Source organism: Micromys minutus (genome assembly GCF_963924665.1).
Source record: "Micromys minutus genome assembly, chromosome: 7".
In the NCBI taxonomy this organism is placed as follows: Eukaryota; Metazoa; Chordata; class Mammalia; order Rodentia; family Muridae; genus Micromys; species Micromys minutus.
In genome coordinates, this window is record NC_137976.1 from 56,522,226 (window position 1) to 56,542,389 (window position 20,164).

At 42.6% G+C, this 20,164-nt stretch overlaps 1 protein-coding gene across 2 annotated transcripts in view; it reads right to left on the reverse strand.

Moving 5' to 3' along the window:
• ILDR1 (immunoglobulin like domain containing receptor 1) overlaps positions 1 to 6,642 on the reverse strand; it is a gene marked incomplete at both ends in the record, with an annotated part of 30,485 nt that extends 23,843 nt beyond the window's left edge. For both annotated transcript variants that reach the window (XM_080918746.1, XM_080918745.1), the window contains one exon: positions 6,588 to 6,642. In XM_080918746.1, coding sequence (XP_080774872.1) covers positions 6,588 to 6,642 — 55 coding nt within the window. The remainder of the gene's footprint in view (positions 1 to 6,587) is intronic.
• Between the last annotated feature and the right edge of the window lie 13,522 nt (positions 6,643 to 20,164).

Genomic DNA, 20,164 nt, shown 5'->3' on the forward strand with positions numbered 1-20,164 from the left:
CAGTAAATGACAATATTGTGTATTACCATATCCTTTCCAAAAGGGGAAACTTACAATCTTAAAAAAAAAAATAGTAATGGGGGAAAATTTTTAAAAAGGTACCCACTTAGGTAACTTGAACTTGACATCCCATTGGCTACTAGTGGGGAAGGACAAGGCTTGTTTGAGGGGCAAACACTTGGAGTTTCCCAAGGTCATCTGCCCAGGTTGGTGATTCATGCCCCCACAGGCTAATCTCAGAGCATATGCAAATTCGGGCCCCACCAGAATGCACACATACATTTATTTTTGAGTGCCTACTCTTAGCCAGACACTGTTCCACAAGACAAGGTCTGTGTTCTTGGAACCCGCCCTCTTGGTGGGGTCTCTGTAATAAACAATAAAACACACGGGTGAAATACCTGCATGAGAAAGTCTGGCAGGGTTTTCAGAAATCCCCGGAACTTGGTGGCCAACTCCTCCCGCTGTATACCAAGGGGCTGACAGATCCATGACCAGATGTTCCTGATGGCTCTTCTTTGATGTTTCAAATTACAAATCAAGCCCAAGTCCTAAATAAACGTGGGCCTCTTCCATGGTCCCATTCAGTGGATGACCAAGACCGAAACTCAGGACCACGTTTTTAACATCTTTCTCCTTTGTTATTCACACACGGCCTTGCCACATTGGGCTTACTAATCTCTTAAGTATCCCTGAGATCTCTGTTACTCTTCATAGACATCTCAGGACACCTCAGCCATCACCTCCAGCTGTCTCTGTGGGTCCCCCAATGTATGGATTCCATAGTGCTGTTCATCTCCCAACTCACACTCCTTAAGATCCTCTAACAGCTTTCCACTGCTCTTAACAACAACAACAACAACAACACACACAGACACACACACACACACTCCTTCCCACCTTGACCCATGAAGTCATTCACACCCGGTCCTTCTCTGTCTTTGTCTTCACCTCACCGCAGCTCTCCCTGTTCGGCCTCACCGGCACTCTTCTTCCTGCCTCACACTCACTGAGCTCCTATCTGATGGTCTGACACGTGCTCCTATTCCTTTGATTTTGGATGATCATTCCTCAACTCAAACAGGTCTTTGGGGAGGGCCTTCTGGTTGAAAAGGTACAAATCCCGTTCATTATGTGTTCTTCTCTAACCGGGGCTTTACACCCTCTGCTCTGTGTCTGCACCAGTGTGTACTGTCCTTACAGCATATGGCTCTTAGGAGCCAGGGCCATGACTGCGTTTGTTTGCCAGCACAGGTGCCTCATATAAAATGATGCATTATGTATACGCTGGCCAAAAGAAAAGGAGTTAACTTAATATAGGCTAAATTGCTTGGAACAAATGTTTTATGTTTTAAAAGTTTATTTAAAAAAAAAAGTCAGAGTTAACCATTCATGACATAGCCATACAAAAGAAACAAAGACTGTCTGGCAATGGGACATACTAACCCAGACTCCTGGCAGTGGAGTATAAGGCTGCCCGTTAGTGAGCCCTGACACTACAGGGTCTTGAACTTCATGGCGTTTCTAAGCTATAGGAAGCCTCTTGAATGGAGGGCTAAAGTGAATGAGAAAAAGGTCGGCGTGGCAGGCTGCCTGTCACTCTGTACATGAAGAATGGCTGGCAGGAAAGAGACGGTGCTCTGCAGGCAAAGAGCTGTGCAGACTATGAGCTAAGGTGGCTGTTGGCACCCAGGATTAAAAAAAAAAAAAAAAAAAAAAAGCCAAGCCTGGAACTAAGCAACAGAAGCTGGTGATTAAAAATGAGAAATTAACAAAGTCTCAAAACTGCTGTCCCTTGACCCTGCCTTACCCACCAACATCTGGAAACTGAATAGACTGCAAGCAGAGATGAGGTAATCTTTGTAATTCTGAAAGTGCACCATTTTATTTTTTCTCAAGGCTTTCTGAACAAAATAAATTATTATGCTGAAATAAATCCAGGTAGAAGGTATATTAATTACCCAACATTTCACCCTATTCCATTGCATTTGGAATTAGAAGTTAAATTGGTTTTCTAGTCAGTTACGGAGGGCTAGCCTCCTGCTCTAATGTGCATGAGGTTTCAACGCCACCAAACCAACCTGCTCCACTGTGTGAGATGGGGAAGGAGCACTATCCAGCTCTCCTGTGTGGTGTCTCACGGTAACACACAAGGCTTCCCTGGATCCAAACTTTCCATCTGTACTAACCGCTGGAGGCGGCTGTGAGGTAAGTGGAGGAGAATCCTGGGAATCCAGGGTACAGAGAGGTTCCAAGGGACACTCCACTCCAGCACACGTAACCTTTTCACTCTGAGAGGCTCAGGGTTGCTATCCACCATATTGGGGATTTTGTAAGGTTTCACTAGTTCGAAGTATGATCCACCCCTTCACCCCAGCACCTACGGGAAGTCACTGATGTTTTGTCTAAAGATCTTGTCCCCGTGTGTCAGCTGTTGGATTTCCCAAATTGTAAGAATATGGCTGAACAGCTTATGGTTCTGTAAAGTAATACAACTCTTCTACAAGTGGAGCAAAGCAGCAGTTGCCTATAATGTCATTCCTCTGGAGGCAGAGGCAGGAGGTTCTCTGTGAGCTGAGGGATAACCTGGTTAACAAAGAGATTCCAAGACAGCCAGGACTACAGAGAGACCTTGTCTCAACAAACAAACCAAACCAAACCAAAAAAAAAAAAAAAAAAAAAAATCAAAACGGAAAACCCTATACTAAAGTACAAAGGACAAGAACCTTTTTCGAATAAGAGGGAAGCTAAACCTGGCTCTAAAGATGAACTCAGAGAATGGACAAAGGCAAGTGACACTCTGAGCAGCAACACCCAATGGCAAACGTACTTATTTCAGCCTCACTTAATACTTTAGTTTAAGGAACAAGAATTGAGATATCATTTATGTGATTTAAAAAAAAAATTCTTCCTAAAAATGACTTCTAAGAATAGCAAAAGAACACACAACTGCCAAGTGATCTTTTCAGAGTGCAGGGCCGGGTGATGGGAACTTCACAAGACTCCCTGACCTCAGCACCTTCCTCTGGAACTTCACAATTCTATCGCTGACCTGAACTGCACAACTGTGGAAACTCAGATGCTAATCAGGGGGTTAGGTTGACACTTCTCAACGAGCAAAATGGAACAAGTTGCCAGACCACAAAGGAACTCGATTAAGTACAGGGTTTTCCAACAAATACATGGCGATTGGAATAGGTCTTCTGAAAACTGACTGAACTGTTTCCTATTCAACAGGTCTTATGTGGAGATTATTGTCTCTGAGTCTTAACATCAGTGATACTTCATGCTAATTACCATTCTGCCTGACACAGTAACAGAATTTTGTGAATCTTTTGTTTCTAGGTTATAACCCTAGCATAAGTACACACCCTGCTACGCTGTTGCTACATATGTAACACATATGTTATCCTGTTAATGCAAGCTGTGGGAGTTCTTGATAAGCATTGTTTTGTGAGATACTGCAAACAAGCAATGTCTCTATGGTTTTATCTGAAGAGGCATTTTGTGATGGTTTAAAAAGTAAGGAAAAAGGTAAAGGCCAGGGGGAATGGAATGGGCTCATTCCTAGAACTGCTTGAGGCACCTCCATGCCACAGCTACTGTGCTTGAGTGGACACCACCGAAAAGAGATGTTCTGTCTGGGAGTGTGGGCAGTAATGGTGGAAAGGACCTACTTCACCTATTTTCTCCATGAAAAGAGTTGAAGCAACTCATCCAAAGTTATGAATATAACTTTGAGTTAAGAGGTAGAGTCTGAATTCTAGCTCCTCAGCAGTGTTATAGCTTGGGTTTGGAGTGTTTCCCAAAGGTCCAAGTGTTAAAGATTTAGACCCAGTTTGACACCAGTGGGAGGTGCTATAACTTTAATAGGTGGGGTCTCAAGAAAGATAATTGGAAAAGTACCCTTGAGGGACATATTGGGACCTTGGCCCTATCCTGTTGCTTTGTCTCTATTCCTAGCCATGTAGAGCAGGGAAGCCTCTTCCACCATGTGGCCCTTCATGAATGCACTCACTACCTGATCACAGTTCCAAAAGCAATGAGAACAACCAACCATGGACTGAGAACTCTAAGACTGTGAGCCATAATAAACCTTTCCTCTCTTGAACTTGTCTCAGTTATTTTGTTACAGTAACAGGCATCTCACTGTTCCTTCAGTTTCCTAGCCACAAGAGAGGAACAAGTTAGTTTCTTTACACTTAGTTTTTTTTAAACAGTCTAAGTTGGGTCCAAATCATTATCACCATGGTTAATATCTATTAATCCCTCTTTCATTTTGTACAAGCAGTATAGAAAGTACTTTAAAGCTTTTTTATTAATTCTTACAAAACTTTTATGAAGTGATATTATTATCCTTGTTTATTGCAGGCTTTAAACAGTTGGGTGAATTACCAGAGTCACACAGACATCAGCTATACAGACAAACACACACACACACACAAAACCATAATCCAAACCAGTGGTTCTCAACTTTCCTAATGCTGTGACTCTTTAATATAGTTCCTCGTGTTGTGGTGACCCCTAACCATAAAATAACTTTGTTGCTACTTCATAACTATAATTTTGCTACTATTATGAATCAAAAATATAAATATCAGTGTTTTTGATGGTCTTAGGCTATCCCTGTGAAAGGGTCATTTGATCTCCAAGAGTCTTGACTCACAGGTTAAGAACCACCGGTCTATACAGCAGATACAGTATTACTGCTAGCCCCCCTCCCCAGCACACACATACACACACACACACACACACACACACATTCAGGGATAATATCTATCAAAGTAGTTACTTCCCCTCAGAGTTCCGGGGTCTCAGTCTCTCATCTATGAAATGAAAGTGAACCTGGACAATCACTGTAGACTTCACTTTCCACACTCTGGTAAAACACCGACCAACTTCCACTTAGGGAAGACCAGGCTAGCACCACACCCTGTAATATTGTCTTGACTCAGGGTCCTGGCTACTAACATTGAGTGGCTAGCTCAGAGACTTGGGGCCATGCTTTCTACAGTTAGTATGTTGTGTCCTCTAATATATATTTGGCTATAGTGGCTGTAGTTTTTTAAATGCCCCCCACTGACAGTGTTCTTCATTAAACAAACAAAACTGTACAGTTTAAAATATTTAAGGCACCAGGGGTTATAGTTCTTTTAGGTTCTTCATCAGCAGGTTCTGTCTGGAAGACTGCTACATCAGAAGTCCAGGATTGGGAAACAGGATGTCAGGGGCTGATAGAAGCAGACCTCTATTTTCCTAAGACAGCTCAGATAGGAATTCTGGCCCCAGATGCCATCGACTTGGGAGAGGAAAAATTCAACACACTGGAGAAAAGACTGTAGATGACTCCAGAAACCTTATAAATTTGCATTTAGGGTCTAAGCTGCCTAACTATTCTGGTGGCATTTGAGTACCCAAACATCACGAGGCTTCATTTGCTTCTTGTCCACTGTGTATGTTCAGCATCTAGTCTTGTTAGCTTTAGACAATTTATAAAACCTCCGTCTGGCAGAACAAGTTGAAAGCCAGCCTGCCTCAGGAATGCTGGCTTTTCTCGGTTCCCTACCCTTTTGCAAACCTCCCTCCTTTTATTCCCCACATTAAGCTCTGGTAGACTCTAGTTTCCGTGAGATTTGATTACATCTGAGCAACTCTCTAACTAGCTCAGAGAAAGGAAATTCTCCCTCCATTTTTATACCACATCTGCTTGAATGAACCATACAGTCTTCCAGTTGATCTGTGAGCAAACTGATATTCCCAAAGGGAAGCAAATGGGACGTGAGACTATATAAAACTGGGTGGACCATCCAAAGGAAATTAAGATTCTTGTTTGCAGAGTCACAGTTACATGCTAATGTGAGCAGAGCCAAGAGAGCCTCTCCTCTCTCCTTCCCTATTCGGCCTCACAGACAAGACCTCTGCTCTGTTTCCAAGATACCTTAAGACAAGCAGATTTCAAATGAGACCCGTAGTGTGGAGGTAAAAAGAATGGTTCTGGGACAGGGGGTGACTAGGCAACCGGAGGGGGTGAAAAATGAGGGGAAAGGTGGACACAAAAAGTAGAAAAAATGACAAATGACAGGTGCTAGCGGATGGCATGTAAGAGACTCGAGATTATGACCAAAACTCCTTCATACACTAAGGACATAATCTAACTTGTCAGGAAAGAATAAATGCACTCTGGGCCAATATGGTTGTCGCATCTACACTCTAAAAGCAAGTACGACACAGGATAGAGGACAGGGTATTAAGAAGTTTAAGAATGGTGATTTCGCCTCTATCTATTCAATTTCAACCATCAAGCATCCGAGCACTACCGGTTGGAGCATAAATCCAAAGGCTGTGGTTTCTTTTCAGTTGCATCTGTTTCCGAAGGCCCTGGACTAATAAAGGAAGAAAACAACAGGTTCTCACTGGCGGACACTCGATCCGGCCCCTGCACCTCCCGGTGCCAAGAGCTACCCAAGTGCAACGCCCTGTGGGTGGCCGGCTCTGCAGGGCCAGGCAAATGGCTTCCTGTCTCCGGTCTTTCTTCCTGTGGCCTCCGATGGGATCCTCCCCCCCCCCCCTTTTTTTACAGGGCTCACCTGCTGGGAGCCAGGTAAAGAGGAGCAGGCGAGCAGCGAGCAGCCCGCAGCCCATGCTGGCCCCCTCTCTGGCTACAGCGGCTCAAGGACCCCGGGAAGCCGGGTCTTTCTCCATCTGTCGGGGACAGGTATCTCCAAGGAACCCGCAGGTCGAGCGACTTGACTGGGCGTCCCCTCGGGTCCCCACAGGTACGGCCCAGCCCACCAGCACCTGAGGCTCTCCGAGCTCCGCCCCAGCCCTGGGCCTTTGTGGTTTCCTGCTCCGCCCCTACTTGGGGACCGAAAGCCTCCGCCCTACCTGTCACAGGCTGCCAGGTGACCCATAGCCACCTACTCTACCTGTGCTAAGAGAAACTTGTCACGGCTCCCCTGAGTTCTAAGTCACCCTCACCCCTTGAAATTCTTCCTCTCTGGTTGTAGAAATTATATGGCTGTAACCTCTTGAGGAGTAGTAATTCTCTCGAGGTGCACCACTCTCAAGTCTCCCAGTCTCTCTGTCTCTGTCTGTCTGTCTGTCTGTCTCTGTCTCTCTCTTACTGAAAATATACTTCTGATGTCTATACAGAATGTCTTCTTGACTTTCTCTTTTGAAAGTTAAGATTCTAAAAAGTAGAGCAAGAACCAGCGACCCAAATTTTCTTTTTCCACACTTATAAAATGAACACGTGCTCACAGGAAAATAGGAAGAGAGTGACGGAAAAAGACTCTCACTGTACATAGATGTGGTTAATTTGGGTGAACTTTTTCTCGGGTTTTTCACCCATCTTCCCTTGCAGCTCAGCAAGTATGCGCAGATCTCAGGTAGCTCATGATCAAGGTTTAGACCTTTGACTTTGTGAGGACAACTAGTTCTCTTAGCCACCATACCCAGGTTATAATCTCTAGTGTTCCTTAGCAGGAAGTGAGTGGGGCCATGGGAATTTGTAACGACTAAAGAAAGGGGAGGAAGGCAAACTGCCCTTATGAAACCAATCAAGACATTAACTTGGAAAGTCACATACATTGGGAGAAATATAAACAGATAGCAAGGTAGTTTACACACCTTTCCCTTATAGGGATTTTCATTGTCTTTGCTATGTTCTTCAGTGAGAAGGTTGTCCTTCCTTCTTCCCCTCCCACGTCACCCTCCCCTGCCCATCACCTTCTTCAAGGACAGCTTTATAAAGTGCCATTAAACAGAGCTCAGGTAGCCCCCACCCTGGTCACTGAACGGGATGCGGGATGCAACTCTTATTTCTCAAGAGCATCTCTCTCTCTCTCTCTCTCTCTCTCTCTCTCTCTCTCTCTCGTCCTGCTTCACTTTCAAGGACATTCTCTTCACTTGCAGCTAGTGTTCTCCATCCTGATCCTGCCCAGAGAAGCACACTTGTCCTAGATCTGCCAAGGCACCCCCCCACCACACACACACACACACACACACTCCTGGTTAATCCTCTGCTCCCCTCAATAGGCCTCTTCACTTTAAATATATTTTCTGTAGTCTCTTCCAGAAAATAGGAAGTAAATTCAGGAAGTATGCAGCTAAGGCAGGTTGTGAAGAGTGCGGAGGAGCATGGTTCTTTCAGAAAAGCACCATGGCAGCAGCAGGGCTGGGGGGTGCCATACCTTCCAGAGCCCCTCCATACGTTCTCGGTCATGCCAAGCTCTTTTCCACGTTTGTTCCACAGGATTCTAACAGATAATAATCCCTGGGGCTGACTGAGGCCTGGCCTAACTACCGAGGCCTGAGCTGTGACCTCATCCTTTATAATCTTCTTTTGAAAACTTTGTCCATAACGCATTCTGAAACTGTGTTTTTCCCGAACACAGTGCCTAGACTTCTAACCCCACAGCATTTATTTTTAAATGCATTTATTAAGAATGAAAATTGTCTGATCCACATTTAAAACCAGAATTGTGTAAGTAAAACCATGTATGCTTAGGATGCTTAGGGCTAAAGCTGTTCATTGATACTAGCACAGAGACTGTGCCTGCATTTTTGGTATAGCTAGACCTAGCATGATACCTGCCAGAAAGGTAGTGCTTAACAAATGTTTGCTTAGTTCTATCTGTCGGTCCTAGAGGAAGTGACGGCTGATCTGGGATTAAAAGAATAAAACATTGCCAGACTCACCAACCAGAGACACCAGAATGTACAGAATTCGTGGCACAAGGAAACAGCTGAGCTGAACTACATGGACTTCAGTTTTGATAGGCAACTGTGTCAGAAAACCAGTCATGTTGCAGGAAGGGCTTTGTTTGAGCAGCTAAAGAACCACAGCTTTATACGGTAGACAATGAGCCCAGTGTTTTAAGTTGGGTGAGGCATGAGCAGGAGAAAATTTTAGAAAGAGAAACTTGGCAGTCACAAGAAGAATGTCAGGTAGGCATGTGAGAGCCGCCACCTACAATAAGGAGACTGGTTAGGAAACTGCTACTGTAGTTAAGGTAGGAAACACCAAGGCCCCAAACAGTTAACCATTGCTCTTTAAATCACCACTGAGGGGATACTTGGGCAGATATAAGAAGGTAGAACTTATGAGATCAGTTAGCATAGATACCAAGAAAAGAGTGTGGGTTTCTGCCCAGAACTCTGGGTAGTAGTGACATCCTTAAAGAGTACAGATACACAGAAAGAATAACAAGGCTTTTAAAGTCCTTCAGGTTGGATACCTTCATTAAGTGGAATTGTCTGAATAAGATTGGTATGGGCTTTGTAAGTAACCAGGAAGGTCTGAGTCAGTAGTGGGTTGAGGCACTTAATTACTGGATGTAACAAAGTCAAAAGGCAGTGTGGTCCAGTAAAGGGAATTTTAGAACAAGCGTGTGAACTATTTTCACTCCCATTTAGCATCATATTAGACAGCAGCACAGTGAGAAATAGTAAAACCTTTTAAAAGTGAAGAATGGAAGTGTTAGCTACAGTTTCAGGATTATCCATATAGAAGAACAAAAAGAATCTTTGTATGTGCACATATATGCGCTCGTACACACACACACACACACACACACACACACACATTTGTTGTTGTTGTTTTTGAGACAGGATTTCTTTCTGTGGCCCTGGCTGTCCTGGAACTTGCTATGTAGACCAGGCTGGTCTCAAACTCAGAGATCTGCCTGCCTCTGTCGCTCAAGTGCTGGGATTAAAGGCATGTACCACTATCACCGAGCAAGAATCTGAAAATTTTATAAAAAGCTGACAAGAGAGGTTGCTAGAACAAGGTCAATACTGAATTAATGTTACTGAAGTTTATATATGTTAACAAAGTACATTTGGAAGATACTATTTTAAAATATACATTTATGGTAGATAACAACCTAAGGGTAACTAGAAATAAAATTAACAAGTATGTGGAATATCTTAATTAAAACCTTAAGAACTTGGTGAAAACCTTTTTTAAAGAAGAATAATTCCAAAAATGTGTTTTGTTCTTGGAGAAGACCACTTGGCATGACCAACGATGATTATTCTAACTAAATCGGTAAATTCTGTATCATTGTAGTAAGATATCTGAAAACAATTTTAAAAAATTTACAGATTGTTTCTAAAGCTGAATAGAAATTAGAGGTGGTTAATTAGCCAACATGTACTTCAAGAAGGAGGAACTAGGGAAATTTTCTGTACCAGACATCAAAGCTAAAAGTCTGACCCATGAGAACAGTGTGATGTTGGATAGACAGACAAAGGGAACATAAAATATTCCAGAAATTACAGCCATGGGAATTGAGGTAGACGCTCATGCATTTGAACCCTTGGTCCCTAGTTGATTTAGAAAGAGTGTGGGGGAGGTTCGGCTTTGCTGGAGCTCTGCTCGTCACGCCTGCCAGCTGCTATGCCTCCCAACATACAGGATTCTTGTTCTTCTAAAACCATAAGCCCAAATATGCTTTCCTTTCACAAGTTGCTTTGGTCACATTATTTTTTTTCCCTAGCAACAGAAAAGTAAGAAACATATATATGTAATATATAGTATGTAATATATATGTATGTATCTATCCAAAGGTAGTATTATAATTCAACGAGAACACTATAAACTGTCCAGTAAGGGATGCCAAGACAAATAGCTTTTTATGTGTCAAAAGAATATATATCTTCATATAGAATGCAAAATCAATTTTCAACTGATTGATTTCCAAAGGCTAAAATAAAACATTTCAGGTTTTAAGAATAAAATATGAGAGAACATATGTGTGACCCCAAAGGAAAACATTATGGTTTAGAATGCCAAGAGTACCCCTAAAAAGCACTTCTTAGTTCCAAGGGAAGAGAAGAGAGGAAGGAGGGAGGGAGGGGGGGAGGGAAGGAGGGAGGGAGGGAGGGAAGGAGGGAGGGAGGGAGGGGAGGGGAGGAAGACAGACAAACAGTGCCAGGAACCCAGTTGTTGCTGTGAACATTCCTGACCACCAGAAGCCTTTGGAACTGCTTTCTAGAAGAAACTGTAAACTCTAGGGAAGTAGGCAAGAAAAAGCTTAGAACACACTTGGCAGCGCTGACAGAGTGATTCTGCTGTGAGCAAAGGAGACTAAAGTGTTAACAGGAATGGGACAGTGAAGGCAGCCATGAGGCTTCAGACAGAGAAATGGCTCTACAGAGAGCTGCAGCCATGGGTGCTACTTTCTGGCAAAGGACCTGTGTCCATCTAGACTGTGCCCTGAGATTTGCAAAGGTGATGTACTATTTAATCTGGCCAAGGACATTTCAAGGTGGTGAAGCAGACGGGCGGTACCATGGGTTTTGTGGCTACTTCTAGCAGATTTGCAGAGAGAATCGGAAGTAAAAACAGAACAGAAAGTTTTGAAAAACTTCCAACTTTTTCCAGAAAAGAACTGTGTTTAAAGTTTAGGGCAAGGAGGGCATGGGTGTTAAAAAGATTAACACCATTAATTATTAAAAAAAAAAAAAAATAAAAATAAAAACCAAAAAACAACCCAAAAACCAAGTGCTTTGTACTACAACAGTAAGAAAGATGCTTGTGGAGATCTTGAAAAATAGCAAAACAACATCTATCCTAGGCTCCAGGGTAAAGTTTCCTTTTGAAGACGGTGTCTCTCGGTACTTCGCTGGCCCAGGAATGTCTAGGAGGTCATAGGTTATTTATCGCCCTGTGATTCATTTCTGTTGTTCAGCCATAGAGATCTCACAACCCACTACAACCACGATCCAAGAATCATCCACGGGACGGGTGCTGGTTTTCTAGGAAGGCGGAAAGCAAGTATTATAGTGTCGTTGGGGGCTCCACTTAGGTATCTAAGGAAAGTCTTGAAACGAAGCACAGGCTCGCAAGGTCAGAGTGCCTGCTGGATGCCCCTGAAAGAGTCCGAAACTGAAACCGGAGTGAATGCTCTCCCAGCTGCACTGGAGACCCCAGGACATCGGAAATGCTGGGAACCTGGAATTTCTGCCAAAGAAAGGTAAGGGAGTGGATAAAGCCATCTTAGATGAGACACGGTTTCCTAAAGGAGATAGAAAGGAAGAGCCTTTAAGTTCTCACTTTTACTTCTGTGCCAGAGCTAAGTTATTTGAGTCACCATGTGCTCTTTCCATGATGTGCGGTGCCTCGGAAGCCCCAAGTAATGGAGCAATCAACCGTGGACTCAAATCTCCAAAACTGGAAGTCAAAAATAAACCTTTCCTTGTTAAATGTTTTATATATTTATTTTTCCTATCTCACTGACAGTAAAGGAAACCTTTGTATTATACTGTGGCTGAATTACAGAGTTTGGACTTCTCAGGTTACAGCAACAAAGACAGATCTCTTTCTCTCTCTCTCTCTCTCTCTCTCTCTCTCTCTCTCTCTCTGTCTCTGTCTCACACACACACACACACACACACACACACACACACACACACACAGAGAGAGAGAGAGAGAGAGAGAGAGAGAATACACAGAGAGATAGAGAGAGAGAGTACAGAGAGAGAATGCACGCAGAGGGATTATATACACAGAGAATACACATAGAGAAAACAAATGGCACTTAAGTGTTTCCCTGCACCCCTGTCTGTGTGTCTGTGTCCTCAACTAGACCAAATGGAAGATGTGGTCAGCGAACATAAGTTCCTCCCATTCAATCTTGCCACCACTCACTGCAAACAGAGTTTTCTAATGGTTTCCTGTCAGTGTCTATGAGCTTATCCTTGGAACAAAAGATCAAAAAGGATGTCCACCACCACCACCACCACTGCCACCACCACCACCACCACCACCACCACCACCACCACCATCACCACCACCACCATTGCCACTGCCGCCACCACCCACCTGCCACCACCACCACTACCACCCACCCACAACCACAACCACCACCACCACTGCCACCAACACCAACACCCACCCAGCCACCCACCACCACCACCACTGCCACTGCCACCACCACCCACAACCACAGCCATCACCACCACTGCCACCACCACCACCGCCACCAACACCAATCACCACCACTACCACTGCCACTGCCGCCACCACCCACCTGCTACCACCACCACCACCACACAACCACAACCACCCCCACCCACCCACAACCACCACCACCACCACCATCCCCACCATCCCCATGCTTTTCACTTTTCTGGCAGGGCCCGGTTTTTTGTTTAGTCCTTTTGATGAGCAGACACTGTACAGTTTCTGTAAGGTGTGAGGAGGGTCAGAGTAGCCAGACTGTCAAGCCAGCTTCAGAGCATTTGATGTATTCTATGGGAAAGCCCAGGCAAGTGTATTTAAAGTGTTCTCAGGTCATTGCAATGCTCAGAGCTGAGAACCTAAGAGAACTGAATGAGTGTCCCGCGTATCTGCATCCGATTAGGGCATTCCCCAGGGCAGTCCCCAGATGGAACACTTTCCAAGACATTTAGTATCAGCTCTCAATGGCAGCCATTCTGCCAACTTCTCTGCTGACAGAATGGAGAATTTCAAGACTTGTACGTAGTGTGCAACTTTCTCCTTCTTCCTTCTCTTCCAGAACAATGTGACACACTCCTCATACACCGAGACTGGAGTGAATCTCAGGATCTTTCCATCAAAGACTTGTATAACCAACCTCTGTTCTCTATTTGTAGCATTGGGTGGTTAGGTACAGCAGTGGTTTTCACACTATGTTCCAGGCAGTTTTGAACTCTTGCAGAAGGATTGTTTTGAAAAATCCCTGGACCAGATGATTCAACAGCTGTTTCTGGAACCAGCACTCTACTGTGGTAAAAGTTTAGGGGATCAGATTGATTCCACCAGAGTTTGGTGTAAACCTTATGCCTCGATGTCCTCAGAAGACTATTTATCTACTACCATTAACAGGATGCTTATGTCTCTGAACAAACTCTCTACTGGAACTTAACCCCTAATGTGGCAGTCCTTGGAGATACAATCATGAAGAGAAATGGGGAAGTAGTATGGCCATGAGGTGACCCACATCCTCACAAATGAGACGGGTGCCCTTTTAAGTGCACACCCCAGAGAGCTCCTGTTCAAGTCCTGCCATTTAGAGAGCAAGAGGGTGGACACCTGCGTGCCAACCTTTACTAGATCTGTCAGCACCTTGATTTCAGATTTCTCAGCCCTCAAAATATTGAGAAATGCATTTTTGGTGTTTATAAATTACCTGCTCTACATACATAATTTTTTAAAAAATGTCTTTTATTACATTTATTTATTTGCTGATTGGGGGGTTGAGGATATATATGTTTATGCAGAGAACAGCTTAAGGGAATCTGTTCTCTTTTCCCAACATGTGAGTCCTGGTATCAACCTCATACAACCCAGGTTTGATGGCAAGTGTCTATCAGCCAAAACATATCACTGACCTACAATGGGTTTTTATAACAACACAGTCAGACTAAGACATAACCCCCTGTTCAAAATCAGATATTACAAGCTGATTACTCAGAAACCCAAATCGGCATGTTTGCATCTATTTTGTTTTACCTAGTGATTATTTTGTGTGTGTAAACATACATAGATCAGAGACAAAATAGCTCAGAGACCTTCTGTGATGTAAAAACATCTTTGCCACAAACACTGGGGGCAAGATGTAGAACAGCTTCGCCATTCAGGAAGCTTCTAGTAGCCTCAGTAAGTGTTGCTTTGTCTTGTCTTGTATTACATTACATTCTAAGTATTGCTTTGTACTGCACTGTCCTGATCTGGAGACGGGGTCTGTATATTCAAGACTGGCTTCAGATTTACTGTGTAGTTTAGGATAATCTTGAACTTTTAACCCTTCTGCCTCTCCTGCCCAGGTACTTGGATCATAGGCATGCTCCATCACAGCTGTTTTATGTGATGCTGTCAATCAAATCTAGGGCTTTGTACATGCTAGGCAAGCACTCTTCCAACTGAGCTACATCTCCGTCCTTTCCACATAAGCCTTCTTAACCAGTCCTTCCTTCTTATTCTGAAGGTAAGTACCATCTTCACATCTTACATTATAGGTTAGTTTTGAGTCCTTTTAATGTTTATATAAAAATAATCTAGTTTACATTTTGGGTGTGTCTTTTTTCTTAATTATATATTAGTAAGATCCATCTATGCTTAAAATGTATTGTCAGGTGGTGGTGGTGCACACCTTTAATCACAACACTTAGGAAGCAGAGGGAGGTGGATCTCCATGAGTTGGAGGCCAGTCTGATCTACTGAGTGAGTTTCAGGACATCCAAGGCTACATCCTGTCTTAAAAAGGGGGGTGGAGGTGGGTTAGATGTATTTATAGTTTATTTTCATTTCTGAATAGTGATCCATTATAGTATACTAAAGTTCTTTGGCCAAGTTATTATTAACAGACATTGATGTTGTTTCTATTTGACTATTATGAATGATCGCATACTATTTTGTACATCTTTCTAGGTACAAACTATTTTTGTTTCTGTAGATAAAGCTTTAAAAATGGGTCATTGGATATGTGTGGTAATTTTAAGGTAAGCCCATAAATTCTTCAATCTTCCTCCCTTCAGAAGCTTTCCAAATACATAACCCTCACATATGAGCTGTAGTGACTCATTTCTAATGAACAGGATAGAAGCCATGGTGTGTTGTGTAAATACTAGATCAAATAGGCATTGTAGCTGTGGGAAACCAGTTGTCATTTCAGGAGAACATTTGAGCTGGTCTTTAGAGAGGCCTTCTGGGGATTGTCATGTGACTGAGTCATCTCAAAAGCAAGGTCTCCAACTATATTCAAGTCTGAAGAAGAGCAGATATCTATTGAAAACTCATGAGAGAGTATTAGCCCCAAAGCATGCAGCTGAGCCTCTTATATAGTCCTGACACACAGAAACAGTGAGAACACACATGCACTGTTTTCAGTCACTAAGCTGTGGAGTAGTTTGCTACCCGAATGCTTTTTATGTTCACATTCAAACCTTAGTGGATATATTGTTTTTTCTTCAATCAGTTGTGTTTGAGATTTTGTCTATGCACTGTTTCAAAACCAACAGAATTTTTAGTTTTAGCCCTATAGGGTGTGTGAACTATACTACATGGTGGTTATAATTTGCATTTTTCTGATGACTAAGTAAGTTGAGTTCATTTTTTGTGGTAACTGGGCTTTTGCATTTATAGATATCCTTTTTTTTTTTTTGAGATTTGGACATTTAGATATCATTTGTTGCAGGCTTTTCTATTAAGTTTTCTATCTTCCTATAAGGATGATAGATATAAAATAAAAAAATAAGTCTTTTAAAGCCCTCTGGGTTGTGGCTTGCCTTTTTGTTTTCTTACCAATCCTGGTTGATGAGCTGACACTTTTTGTTTTAGTGACATTTAACCTTTGTTTCTTGTGTTTTTGAAAACATCTAAACATCTTATTTTATGCATCGACTTAGTATCCAGAAAACTCTTGTGTCAGAATATATTTTTGATCAAAAAAGGTTTTGCATGGTCTCATCGGTCAATCTCATTGTGTAGACCAAGCTGATCCTAAAACCCACAGAGATGCAACTGCCTCTACTAGGATTTAGGGACATGCAACATGCTTGGTCAGATTTTAGGGGGTGTAATATATATATACATATATATATTCATATATTTATTTCTACTACATATTTATTTCTTTTTTTTTTTTTTGTACAACACTTAAGTTTCTCAGCTTGAACTAGAACTAAAAAAAATATACGCGCATCTAACTTCATTGTAATCCAGGACAATTTTTTTTTAGACTTTATTTTAAAAAACAAAGATAAAAAAATTTTTAAACATTTTTGCATAAATGTATACAAATACAACTGTGTCAGTGCTTGGCTTTTTTTTTTTTTTTTTTTTTTTTTTTTTTACAATGAGCAAAAAGTACATGTAATACATGGTGTAACCCGGAATTTGTCAATGTGTTCTTGGTGTGTAAGGATTGAGCATGACTTTTTTTTTTTTTTTCTTTTTTTTCTTGGACTTCACACAGTCTGTGAGTTGTTTCTGGGGCAGTGCGAGCCTCTGGGGTTAGCATCCCACTATCAGCGACTGCATATTATGTCTGTTCTTTTGTGACTGGGTTATCTCACTCAGGATGATATTCTCTAGATGCAGCCATTTTCTTAAGAATTTGGTTAAGTCATTGTTTCTGGTGGCTGAGTAGTATTCCATTGTGTAAATGTACCACAATTTTTGTATCCATTCATCTACTGAAGGACATCTGGGTTCTTTCCAGCTTCTGGCTATTATAAATGGAGTTGCTATGAACATTGTGGTGCATGTATCTTTGTTGTATATTAAAGTGCCTCTGGGGTATATGCCCAGAAGTGGAATAGCTGGGTCTTCAGGTAGTACTATGTCCAATTTTCTGAGGTATCGCCAGACTGATTTCCAGAGTGGTTGTATCAGTTTACATATTTATTTCTATATATTTATTTCCATATATTTTTTCATATATATGGGAAACATGGATATTAATTCTGGCTTTATCTTAAAGATATAGAGAGCTAGAAATAGAGTTGCTCCCACCCTTCCAAAAATGTGTTGGAAAAAAATGCAAGCTAATGAAACTTTGAGTTCTTAAGAGAACTAAGGTCACAGACCAAACAAATTAGCAACATCTGCGAAGGCACCAGTTCTTACCTGGGAAACCAGGCATGGGCTCCTTCAGATGTCATCTAAACCAGCAACAAACACTGCGTGGAAATTATGATAAAGAAATAAATAAAAATAAACATTTGTTTTCATGTGTGTGGGTATCAAATCCTCTGGAACTGGAGCTGCAGATCGTTGTGGGCTCTCATCTGAGTACTGGAAATTGAACCTGAGTCCTCTGTAAAATAAGCCAGTGAATGCTCTTAACCACTGAGCCATCTCTCCAGCTCCTCACCTAAAAATGTATATATAGTAAGTTGCTAAAAGTTGGGTGTGGCTGTGGAAACAGTGAACTCAATGGTGTTTACACCCTTTTGCAGAATTTTGTTTGTAAGGATCCTAGTGAGAGCTCACAAGAAAAAATGTAAGACGCTGAGAAAGTTTTTCCCCATTAGCCACAAAAATTTCCTTGGTTAGATAAGAAGAACAGTAACCACCAACCTCTGCCAAAAATCCTGGTCTATCAGGTGTTATTGTATCCCCCTAGGACAGAATGCTAAGTAGCAAGACAAGTGGAAAGAAACATTGTATTCCTTTGGAAGTTTAAAGACCCACTGCTACTGGGAGGAGCAAAAGGGAAAAAGTGTTTGCACCCGGGAGAAAGGAAGGAACAGAGTTTAGAAACACCAGTGGAGGCTTTTAAGAAGTAGTGTCTGGTTGAAATGGAAACCTGTCTAGAATATCAGAGACCCTCCCTTTGCCATTGTGGCTACTCCAACAGGGCTGAGCCACAGCAGAATAAACAATGAGCTATGGCGGGTGCAATTTCTCTGGTTAGTTTCATTTTCTGTTTCTGGTGCAAAATACTTCCCAAGAGCAACTTGAGGAAACAAATGTATTTGAACTTACAGTTTGAAGGGATAAGTTCTATCCCGAGGCAGCTACGGTACTAGACCCAGTTAAGGTGGTTCTTCTCACTTTAGTTAAACTAATCAAGATAATCCCTTACAGCCAAGCCCAAAAGCTAACTTAAATTAAATGATCCCTCACTGGTGTGTCTGGGGGCTTGCCTTCTAAGGGATTCTAGAGCCAGTCAGGCAGTTGGCAATCAAGAGGAACCATTATAGCGTCAATTAGGAAGGACCAAAACCAAAGAAGACCCATCCTGCGGCAGGGTCTGTAGCAGGGCACCCGGCTACAGCGAAGGCCAGGCAGAGATGCTGCAGAACACGGAGCTGCGTGGTGACCTTACAAACGAGGGAAGGACACACACAGTAGTCCCTGTCCCACCCTCCAAGTCAGGACCATGTCTGAATCACAAGAGATTTTTCTTACAGAACACCCGAGCCTGCTGCTTTAGGAGAGGCCTGCTGCACTCATAGGCCCCTAGCCAAGTATGGGATGCTGCTGAGGATGGAGAAAAAGCAATGTTGTGCCCACCCCATCCCAGGCCCCTGATGCAGTGTTATCTTAAGAGCTTGCCTCTTCACAGTCCTCTGAGACAGTAGGCAAAAGCTGTTGCAGAAGCTCAGTCAGCCCTGTCTACCACCTAGGAGAACCTAACTCAAGCTCTTCTTACCTTTGAGAACTAGCCCACCCACCCCCACCACCCAGCCTTTGGGAAGCAGCTGGGTGACCCTGATCAACATCCTCAGCTGAGGGAAGGAGCTGGGAAGACTGTATCTAAGTAGATCATTACCCACAAAGCTTTGCAAAGGCATTCAAGGAGCCTGTGGACAGAAAACCTTTAGTGGCACCTAACACCACATGGCCAATGGGAATTTGTTCTCTCCATTAGGAGTGCTGCATTATAGCTGTCTGGGCCCCGGAATGTCTGGTACTGTATGTATTGCTCTGTTGGGGTGATCCTATCCCAGCGCGCCCTGTGGAAACTGAAGGCCTCCTTTGCCCTGTTACTATATAAGCTGCACCCAAAGCCAGCAACTGCAGCTAAAGAAGCCACGGACATGATATTACTGTGTCCAGCTAAAGCCAAAAGAGGTAACCAACCAAAATGATACCCTAAAATCTTCAAGAGACAGCCATTTGCTATGAAAGCCACCCTAGAAAATTCATATAGATAACGGGTCAGCCAGGTGTCCAAATGCTAATTCATTGACACTAGAACCCTCAAAAATCCATTAGCACCTCAGATGGAGCTCAGTAACTCGAGGGACAGACAAAAGAAAAAAAGACATTCATAAAAATGCCTGGAAATAATTCAAAATAAGAAGTCCAAGAAAACATTTCTTTAAAAAATTTTAATTCAATTAGGAATTTTTAAAAATTAATTTATTTTATGTGAGTACATTATCCCTGTCTTCGGACACACCAGAAAAGGGCATCAGATTCCATTACAGATGGATATAAGCCACTGTGTGGTTGCTGGGAATTAAACTCAGAACATCTGGAAGAGCAGTCTTAACCACTGAGCCATCTCTCCAGCCCCCAAGAAAACATTTCAAGACCAAACGGAACACACAATTCAACAGCACCAGAAAATACATCTGAATTAAACATCAGGAAAGTGATCAGAATTGAAACTTAAGCACAGAGGTAGAGATCATAAAAAAAAAAAAAAAAAAAAAAAAAAAAAAAAAAAAAACAGACTGA